Genomic DNA, 11222 nt, shown 5'->3' with positions numbered 1-11222 from the left:
AAAAAAAAAAAAAAAAAAAAAAAAAAAAAAAAAATTAGAGTTTTCTCTAGGTCCAAGAGCAGTTGTTAGGTGGCTGCAGTATGTGAAAGAAAGTGGAAGAGAATATACCAGTGTTATTCTAGAGCCAAACAGCTTTTCATTGTTGTTTAATCCCAGACTCAAAGTAATGTGAAAGACTGCATTCTCCCCAAATTAACTGAAAAAAAGAGACAGATTGGAGAGAGATTGTTGCATGTGACTTATACCATTTCTTGTGTCTTGACCCTGGGACTTATCAGAGACCAGCTCCTCTTCTTCACCCATGTCAAGTCTGGGGGGCCAGTACTAATGAGCTTTGAGTATACTTGAGTAAGACCATTTATGTTCTATATTGAAGGCTTAAATACAAATGGGAAAATTTGTGATTTTTATATACCCATGGTATATTTAAGGACTCCAGAACAACAAAAAGTTCATGAAAAGATTCTTACTATCTTTTAGTTCTCTTTTTCCACAAACTGCTGTTTGAAGTACCCTTGTATTACTATTAAACATTTTAAGTCTACTTTACAATTACTCAATAAATAAATGTTTGAGCTACTATATGTTATACGACCGATCACTTTTTTTGATTTCTAGTTTAAATTGAGGATATATTATCTTTTATCATGATAAACTAGAATTTACGAGTAGTTCAAAAGATAGGAATTCAAAAAAGCTGATTACAAATTTTTATTTATTTATTTATTTTCTGTTCGCTTGTCTTTTTGCCCACCTTTCTGCCTGCCTGCCTGCCTTTTTTTCTTCCTTTTTTTTCTTCCATTTCCTTCTTTGCATGTGTACTGTACAGGAACCAGTTCCTTAATTTTGGAACAAGCCTAAACATTATACCTTCCTGTGGTAGCTTGGGAAATTTACTGGTGAAAACCTCTTAATACCATGTAATATCTAGAGCTTTGGTAGGATATAAGTAGATACATGGTTTTATTAGTTCCCTTTCCTTCCAAATTTTATTTCTAGTTTGATTTAAACCTTGATTATATGATAGAAACATTTTTAGCATTGAAAGAGCATTTTTGTTCACTTAGGATAGGGATCAGCAACTGTTTTCCACAAGGGGCCACATAACTATTTGCCAATTTGTGGGCCATATGGTCTCTGTCACAACTGCTCAACTCTGCTGTCAGTGTGCAAAAGCAGCCATAGACAATATGTAAACAAATGGGTGACATTATTATCTTAAGTCGGGCTGCTGTAACCAAATACCATAAGCTGGATGGCTAACACAGTAAACACTTATTTCTCAGAGTTCTGGAAGTTGGATGTCCATCTAAGATTAGGGTGATGGCAGGGTTGGATTCTTGGTGAGCTCCGTCTTCCTTCTGTGTTCTCACTTGGCAGAAGGAGAGCTTGCCAACTTTCTAGCCTCTTTTTATATTAGGGCACTAATCCCATTTGTGGGGGCTGTACCTTTATGACCTAGTATCTCTCTCAAATATTCCAAATACCATTATATTGGTATTACGGTTTTAACATGAATTTTGGAAGGACATAAACATTCAGTCCATTACAACTGTATTCACAGAAAACTTTATTTACAAAGAAAGATCAGATGTAGCCTGTTAGCCATAGTTTGGCAACCTCTGATTTAGGAAAATAAGGGAACAACTGTTTGCATTTCCGTTCTTAATGATGAAATACAAACTTGTCATATAATATGATGGAAAACTGCAAAAATTCTTACTTCTGAATTATCCAAGCTTTTTATTTTTAGCTTTTGTTTTGTTTTGATATCTAAGCCTTTTTTAAAAAGTAAAACCATACTATGAATAGAGTTATGTATTTCTAGGAATGTTTTCCATTGATAATAAAATTCCATCTTTACAGAATAGGTCAGAACCAAGGTCCTCCCTTGAGAACAGAAATTATAAATTTACCCAAAGAATTTTTTTTTCTGAAAAAGGATTTTTCTACTTTAATGATGTTAGAAGATTAATGCCAGCATTCTTTTTTTTTTCCAATTATGTAAATTAAATTGCATGGACATTCAATAAAAATCGCATAACAGGCGTGCACACACCAACTAGATCTCCTTAATCAGTTACTTTGACTTTGTTAAAAAGAATGTTTTATTTAAAATTGGGAATTTTTCTACAGTATTTAATGTTGTAACTTTAAGTCATGTTTTATTACCAATTTAGTGAACATATTAGAACATTTGGTTGTTCCCTAAACCCAGGAATTGTTTGTTAATCCCAGCACTTGTTTATTTGTAGTATTTTAAAACTTCAGATTTTTAAAAAATATATGATGGATTATCTGTGTTCTATAAATACATATGTAATTTTTTTCAAAGCTTTCCCCCAACACTAAATTTTCATTTTTTCATAATTTTTTAATTGATACATATTGATTGTACATATTTATGGGGTACAGAGATATATTTCAATACATATGTACAATGTATGATGTTCAAATCGGTAATTAGCATATTCATCACAAAAATTTATCATTTCTTTGTGATGAGAACATTTAAGCTCCTGTCTTCTAGCCATTTGAGAACATACAATAAATTGTTGTTCTATTTAGTTGTAAATTTAATCATTGGATTGTTTTGAAATTGTACTATTCCCTCTATAGAAAGCCCCACTATGTGTTTATGCTGAGGGTTTTCATAAAGTAAATTTGACTTCGTAGTGGTTTTTTTCCCCTGCTTGAATCTGAAATTGGAGATGAACTCAGTGTTGCTACAAAGTAATGAATTACGTTTTGAAGGCTTGGCTTAGGAAAAGTTAGGTAATTTTTTATCTTCTTCCATTTGGTTTACTTATATATTACCTTTTAAATTAAAGTTTAATACTTATTAGGTAGTAATGTCATAGAATGTATTTAACAGTTGTTGACTTTTAATTAAAGCATATTTTTGCTGTGGTCATTCATCCTTTGAGAATATGAGTATATTTCAGATAAATTAGAATGCAAAATCAAACAATATTTTTAAAATCTCTGTGTATATGAATATGTTAAAAACAATCACAGGAGCTCTTTTAAAAGTCCATTTCAGTTAGACTACCTAATTGCCTATATTTTTATGTCTCTGTTGATATAGGTGGTTTCACTCTGCCCAAGAAATACTATTTAGATACTCATGAGGTTGATTAATAAATGAATTTATGCCTTTGGGTACGTGGTTCAAATTGTGTTCCTGAAACTTTCTTCTTAGCAGAAGGAAGAAAAGAAATTTGGTTTGTTTATGGAAAGGAGAACTAGTGAGAGAGAAGTTATTAAAATGGGTGGGTGAAATGACAGGGCTTTGAACCCATTTCAAATTGTAAATTGATTACCAGGTCAACTTATCAGAACATGAGTTAGTGTAAATTAAGCATGATTGGTAATGGACAAAAAGAGTATAGACACTGTATCTTGTGGACAAGGCATTAACAGAGGAGACTCACCATCTGAATTCGTCGAAATAAATGTCATAAATCGTTAACAGTGTCAAACAGGGCAAAATGTAATTTTCTTTTTCTTTAATTACTAAAATTAACAGAATACAGCAGTAATTTCTGCAGTTACCATTTTCCTCCCCGAACACTAGACTTGATTTGTGTTCTTATTAACTCTGTCCTATAAATGACCTTGCAAGGAGAGTGATTCTAGAGGCTAAGTGAAACAATGTCTATATTTTCTGAGGCTTCAGGCTAGGTTTTATTAATGTAATGTCTAAGATCTTTGAAGTTGTGACTTTACCAGGAAAATCGTAATCTCTAAACCTTTATTCATAATGGGTATGACTTCCAGGGGGAACAGAATACCTGCTGTGCTAATTATTTCAATTATCAGCCAATACTAAAACACGTAATGGATTTTCTGTGCTTCCACAGGTAAAAAGCACGATATTACAGAACTTAACTCTGATGCTGTGAACTTGATCTCCCATGCAACGCAGGAGCGATTACGAGGCCTTCTAGAAAAACTGACTACAATTGCTCAGCATCGAATGAGTACTTACAAGGTAAAAGAAATGATTACAAGAAGTAGAGGCTCTTGTCTCTCCTTTGTAGTGTTAAAGGTGGTTTTGGGGCATGCATACATATTCTAAATATATTTTTAAGGAAATGGTTGAGACTTACGTTTCGTATTGGTCAAGGTCTCATTCTTCTTGATTTGCCTTATTTAGGTATGCTTACATGACAAATGAGATTAAAATAGAGTTTAAAATGTTATCAAAGCTTCAGTGTAGATTGAAATCTGTTCTGCCTGAGGCTTCTCCTCCTTAAGCTTTTGATTGGGAAGGGGATATGTGAGAATGGAATATTGGCTACTTGTATTCTCTTCAGTGGTCAGTACTTTGCTGACATTTCAGTTCCTTTTTTTTTTTTTTTTAAGGTTTGCAGAGATTTATACTTTCATTTATTTATTTTTTTAAAAAATTTGTTGTGTATTTAAGGTCTGCAACATGATGTGTTGTATATAAGATACATACATACAGTAAAATGGTTATATTGTAGTGGAACAAATTAACATATTCATCATCTCACATAGTTACCCATTTCCTAGCTTATCCCCAGCAAGAGCAGGTACAGTCTTCTCATTTAGCAAAAATTCTGAATATAGTACACTATTATTAACTATAGTCCTCATGATGTACATTAGATCTTTTGACTTGTTCATCCTCTGTTCCTTTTAATAAGTTAAATGATTGCACTGAGTGCTAATTAGTGCCACTTGTTACTGTTATTGGCTGCTTATAAAAAACTAAATGCCTGTCTTATCCCTAGGTGTGAACCAAATGACTTGTCACTATCAAGATGAAAGCATTTGATGAATTTGAATTGTTTTGGAGGGTGGATATGTTGGGTGATTGGGATGGGGAAAAAAAGATAACCTGGAATTAAAAAAAAATTAGATAACCCTTTCCCTCTTTATCAAGAAATGTTGATAGCTGGATTTTGAACAAGATGGCATGTAGGTGACCATGTTAGCGGCTAGTGGATGTTGGGTGATTGGGATGGGGAAAAAAAGATAACCTGGAATTAAAAAAAAATTAGATAACCTTTTCCCTCTTTATCAAGAAATGTTGATAGCTGGATTTTGAACAAGATGGCATGTAGGTGACCATGTTAGCGGCTAGTGGTTACTTTGGTTTTTCTTGGTGGCTGGCCAGTACTGTGTATTAGGTTTTGTTTTAACAAGAATGGTAATTTCCATGGTATCCCAGCCATAGTTTAAAAGGAATCCAGGAAAATATCAGCTACTATACCATTGGTAAGTTCCCTGGAGGAATCATTCTGTTTTCTTTTCTTTCTGCTTCATTGAGAACTTTAGAAGAACTGTACACAGTTGCTGAGATCCTTGCTTGCATAACTCTTTGTTAGAATTTGTTGGATTGACTTAAAAATATATGACCAACAGGAGAAAAAGCTGTGGAAGAACAAAAAATTATTGTATTTCTCATTGTATATTTTTAGGAATTTGTCCATATGTTCTAGGTTATCTAATTTGTTGTCATACAACTGTTCAAAGTATTCTCTTATTATCCTTTTTATTTATGTAAGGTCAGTAATAATGATCCCGTTTTCATTTCTGATTTTAGTTACTTGCATCTTCTCTCTTTTTTTCTTTCTTCTCAGTCTAGATAATGGTTTGTCCATTTTGTTGACCTTTTCAAAGAACCAACTTTTGGTTTTGTTAAGTTTCTCTATTGTTTTTCTGTCCTCTATTTTATTTATCTTAGCTCTAGTCTTATTTCCTTCCTTCTGCTAGCTTTGGGTTTAGTTTGCCCTTCTAAGTTCTATAATGTAAAAAGTTAGTTTTTTGATTTGAAATTTTCCTTTTCTAATGTAGGCATCTATTGCTATCAATTTCCCTCTGAGCACTGCTTTCCCTGCATTCCATATGTTTTAGTATGTTGTATTTTTGTTTTCATTTGTCTCTAAGTGTTTTCTAATTTAGAGATTTCTTTGAGCCATTGGTTAAGAGTGTGTTGTTTAATTTTCACATATTTGTGAATTTTTCAGTTTTCCTCCTGTTGTTGATTTCTAGCTTCTTTCCGTTGTGGTTAGAGAAGATACTTTGCATGACTCAATCATTTTAAATTTATTGAGACTTGTTTTGTGATCTAACATATGGTCTGTCCTGGATTATGTTCCATGCACACTTGAGAACAATGTATATTCTGCTGTTTTTAGGTGTTGTGTTCATATATGTCTGTTGGATCTAGTTGATTTATAGTGTTATGCCCTCTATTTCCTTATTGATCATTTATCTAGATACTGTATTTTACCAATTATCGAAAGTGAGGTATTAAAGTCTTCAACTATTGTAGAACTATTTTTTAAAAATTTCTGTCAGTGTTTGCTTCATATTTGAGAATTCTGTTGTTTGGTGTGTATTTCTTGATGAAATGTCAATATGTAATGTCCTTGTTTGTCTCTTTTAACAGTTTTTGACTTAAAGTCTATCTAGTCTGATACTAGTATAACCACCCATGCTTTCTTTGGTTATTATTTGCATGATCCTTTTACTTTCAAACTATTTGTGTGTTTTCATCTAAGGTGAATCTCTTGGAACATATAGTGGGGTCATGTTTTTTTTTTAAATTTTAATCTATTCTGCCAGTCTTTACTTTTTGATGGTTGAGGAGTTTAATCCATTTACATGGAAAGTAATTACTGATAAGAAAGGACTTAACTCCTGCCATTTTTCTGTTTGTTCTTTGTATGCCTTTTAGATTTTTTGTTCGTCATTTCCTTTATTACTGACTTCTTTTGTGTTTAATTGATTCTTTTTTTGTCTTGTACCATTTTGATTCCCTTCTGATTTCTTTTTGTGTATATTTTTTATACATTTTCTTAGTGGTTACCATGGGGATTAACAATTAACATCCTAGATCTGTAACAAGCTAGTTTGAATTGATATCAGCTTACCTTCAATTTTGTGACCCTGAAAAATTAATCTTTTTTTTTTTACTGTAACTTTCTAAAGTGTCATATAAATTTTCAAACCTGGATTCTCCCCACTCCCACTGTAACACAGAACATGAGTTAGTGCAAAATAAGCATGATTGGTAATGGATAAAAATAGTATGGGTATGTCTTGTAAAAAAGGCATTAACAGAGACCCACAATCTGAATTCATTGAAATAAATATCATAAATTGTTAACAGTGTCAAACAGGGTGAGATGTAATTTTCTATTTTTGTTGTTTTAGAGATACATGAGTACATTTTTATTTGTAGTGGACTATTTCTATACAAAATGTAATATGTACAATTTAGAATAGAATAGAATTTTTCCCTAGTAATGTTTACTGAGTGCCATTCACAGCTCTATTGTGTACAGTCTTCAGAAGGAATTCTTCTGTTGTATATCGATAGCATATGTTCCAAGGATTTAGTTGCCCTAGGCAAAGTGGATAGTATCTACCATACCTGGAAGACCTCAGTAACTTAGATTAAAGGTGACACCTTCTTAACCTTCTGTCTTATACACTGCCTATTCTCATTTTCTCATGGCTGCCTTTCCCCACACTCATTCCTATTACAGTTAATGCCACTGTCTGAATTTGCATATATAGAAAGGCAGAAAGGATTATCATCCTTTAAACAGTAATAGTAATCATTTAGTTATATTTGGATCTAGTTTAGAATCACCTTTATTTTGTAGACTTTGATTGCAATAATCTTGGTGTCACAGATTTAGCCCTGTCCTTGTATTTCAGTTCACCTATGGGATTTTTTTTATTTGTACAATTTAGGAAATTCTACTCCATGAATTTTACAAAACCTAGCTACTATTATTAAAAGCAAAATCCCACTATCTCTTTCCACTCTGGACATCCATTTACTTTTGATAATCTTTCAGCTGGTCCAGTATAATTCTCTAATTAATCACAGGCCATAAACTGAGATTTAAATAAAGAAATAGAAAGCAATATGTGATACAAAGCTTTTGATCTTGCTGCCAGGTGTTTTCCCAGTGAGGATATAGTATAGTCTTCTGCATGCCTGTGGTCATGGAGAAGCTGCAGTGTTTTCTAGATGAATGGTGCTGTAGTGGTCCCTTTAGATGTAATTCACTTATTCATGTTTATACCATTTAGTTTGGGTTGTTATATTTTCATTGCTAAACCGTTTAATATGTAGTAGTCCTAACATTGTAAGGCCCTACTCTATTGCTGCGTGAAGACTTCAGTTAGTTAGGCCAGCTGGGTAGACAGGAAGTAACATGGTAAGATTGTTACTCTTATTTAAATAAGGTTAGGGACTCAGGAATAAGGTGGGGTGGGGGTGGGGGGCACTCATTTGTTTAGTTGTATCTGTAAAAGAGAAGGAGGGCAATTATGTCAGAAGCAGTTGTGTCTGAATTGGGGGAGAGAAAGGAATCTTAGCTTGAGAATGTGATTGGCTTAAAATTTAGAAAGTCTGTGCTCTTTTAAATTTAGTATTTGTTGTCCCTTTTAAATTAAATCCTGTCAGTAAACTATCTTCAGAGTGTCTGAACACAAAAAAATGGTAAAGATGAAGTATTTAAGAAACCACTGGTTTTTATGTTTAACCTCTATGGCTGGCCTGTAATGTATTCCATATTCTATCTTGTATTATTTAACTTAAAAAACATTTGGGAATTCTTTTTGTATTAAACATGAAGCAAAATAAGCACTAATATGTCCTTGCTCTTAAACTATGTAATACTCTTTTGATCTAGTTAAATACCAACAATAAAAATTTAATTTAAAAAGAATCTTGGGCATATGAAATCTCTCAGTCCCAGTTAATTGAATCAGCTGTAAGCATGGGGATAAAACAAAGATGGGAGTAGTAGTGCTTTCTTTAGCTGTGATTTCCAGGCCAGGCATTGACTGTTGAACTAGATATTTGAAAACATTCCATTTTTGTACTATATAGTTTTCCTCAGATGTCTGAATTACTGAGATGACTAGATGACAGGATGTCTTAAATATTGACTGGGAAGATCCACCTGCTCCCCTTCATTCTCCTCCTCTCCCCAGCATACACAAACTCATATATATTATAGAGGAGAAATAGACAGTCATAAAAGTGAAGAAAATTAGAAAATATTTAGATTGGAAAGCGAAGATCCACCTGCTCCCCTTCATTCTCCTCCTCTCCCCAGCATACACAAACTCATATATATATTATAGAGGAGAAATAGACAGTCATAAAAGTGAAGAAAATTAGAAAATATTTAGATTGGAAAGTACAGTTTTATACTCTAGATTATCAGAATAAACAGAACAATCTGAATTTTATTATTTTATGGAATGATCATTTTATGGAATAATTAAGACAAATAGTTATTCTTCTCTGTGATGTCATTTATAAATTATGTACTTAATTTCTTTGACTACTACAGTTTCTGTCCAAATTAGTACTTTAAAGGAACTGTCAAAACAGGGTTTCAGGATCTTACTGTTTGCCATCTTGTCTTACATTGTATTTTGATAGAAGTTGTATTTATTTGTGATGGTTAAACCAGTCCAACCATGGTAACCCAGGTGAAAAATTGCAGCTTTGGTATATTTTTCAGTGAGGTGACTGTTTCTTGCTTTTTATCTTTCACAGGCTTAAGGTTTAAATACATATTCATATTAAGGTCTGCTGAGATAAACAAAAGTTTAACTAAAAAGATTTAGGTTATCAGTAGACGGTACATTCACTTGCTTTTTAGTTCCTGTTGTTAGGATCTAGTTGGTTTAATCACCACCCCGCTCCCTGCCCCATGAGGTTTACAAGGAAGCCTCTTTGAAACATAAATGCTTGATCGTCTGTCAAATTTTAAGGATGATTAAAGCTTCTTTTTTTTTTTTCTTTCTTTCTTTCTTTCTTTCTTTCTTTCTTTCTTTCTTTCTTTCTTTCTGTCTTTCTGTCTTTCTGTCTTTCTGTCTTTCTTTCGTCTTTCTTTCTGTCTTTCTTTTGGATAAGTTCAACAGAAGAAAAATACTACCTCCTGAAAAAAAAATTTTTTTTTTTAAAAGATGACCGGTAAGGGGATCTTAAGCCTTGACTTGCTGGTGTCAGCACCATGCTCTCCAAAGTGAGCCAACCAGCCATCCCTATATAGGGATCCGAACCAGAGGCCTTGGTGTTATCAATACCGTACTCTCCCAAGTGAGCTGCTGGGATGGCCCTTACCTCCCTAGTTATGTTGGTGTTACTGTCTTTAGCTGATTTAAGGCAGTACCTAAGGTAGAATATGTTGCCCAGGATCATCATAAGACTTTTTTTTATTCCCCAGGCAAGTGAAAATTACATCCTGTCCAGTGATACCAGGTCACAGCTCAAGTTTCTTGAAAAGCTGGATCAATTAGAAAAACAGAGAAAGGATTTAGAAGAAAGAGAAATGTTACTTAAGGCAGCCAAGGTAAGGACCTGTGTGATTTATTTATTTTTATTATTATTATTATTTTTTTAAGGTGACTGGTAAGGGGATCTTAACCCTTGGCTTGGTGTTATCAGCACTGCACTCTCCCAAGTGAGCCACCGGCCGGCCCTAGGACCTGTGTGATTTATGAGTGGGCATGGCCTGGCAATGTGGTCAGAATGGGCTTTATCATTGGTTGACTGTCTTGGTTTTATTAGGCCTTTATATTTCTCTAGAGGATTTCTTAAAATAAAATTACTAATAGAATGTTTCACAGCCAGGATAGCGTAGTACAGTGGCTTTCAGTTAATTTAGTTCAATGAATCATAATTTTTTGTCTCCTTATTCTCATTTCCTGTTTGCCTGGCATCATATCTCCCCCCACCTCCAGGCAAAAATGTTTAGTAAAATTTCTAGGATCCTTTTAGAGATGTGATTTGATATGTGTCAGGTTGAAGTTAAGAGAGGAAAATTTGGAAAATAGGAAAGTTATGGGTTAAATTAGAAGTGATTTGGATTATATGGAACAAAATATAGGATGGGTGGAAATGGGTTAGAGAGTAGAAGAAAGAAGTGAGGCTATTTATTTGTTTCCTTTCTCCCTTATTTAAACATATTCCTGGACTAATAGCGCCAGATGGGGTAAAAGCTAACTTCATTGTAGTTTGCATTTTGTAGCTCCACCCTTCTTCCTAGGCTTAGGACCCTTGCAAGAAGTCTTAAAGGCTGAGCAGTTGAGTCTTAATTTTTGTTTTAAGCACTTTAGTTTTAATTTCTAGTGTTCTTGGCAGCCTCCCCTTTTAGAGTATTTGTTCCTAGTCACATACCAATTGCTTTTTTAAAAACAAATTTATTTTG

General features: G+C 33.5%; 1 protein-coding gene across 1 annotated transcript in view; it reads left to right on the top strand.

The window, feature by feature from the left end:
• Positions 1-11222, top strand: part of TAF4B (TAF4b RNA polymerase II, TATA box binding protein (TBP)-associated factor, 105kDa) — a gene marked incomplete at its 3' end in the record, with an annotated part of 116173 nt that overhangs the window by 78966 nt on the left and 25985 nt on the right. Inside the window, 2 exon segments of the mRNA XM_008591935.1 lie at positions 3864-3994; positions 10239-10364. Of these exon segments, the coding sequence (XP_008590157.1) occupies positions 3864-3994; positions 10239-10364 (257 nt within the window).

Source organism: Galeopterus variegatus, unplaced genomic scaffold (genome assembly GCF_000696425.1).
Source record: "Galeopterus variegatus unplaced genomic scaffold, G_variegatus-3.0.2 Scaffold7416, whole genome shotgun sequence".
NCBI lineage: Eukaryota > Metazoa > Chordata > Mammalia > Dermoptera > Cynocephalidae > Galeopterus > Galeopterus variegatus.
Note: the sequence above shows the minus strand (reverse complement) of the source record. Positions and strands in the feature narration are given on the sequence as shown.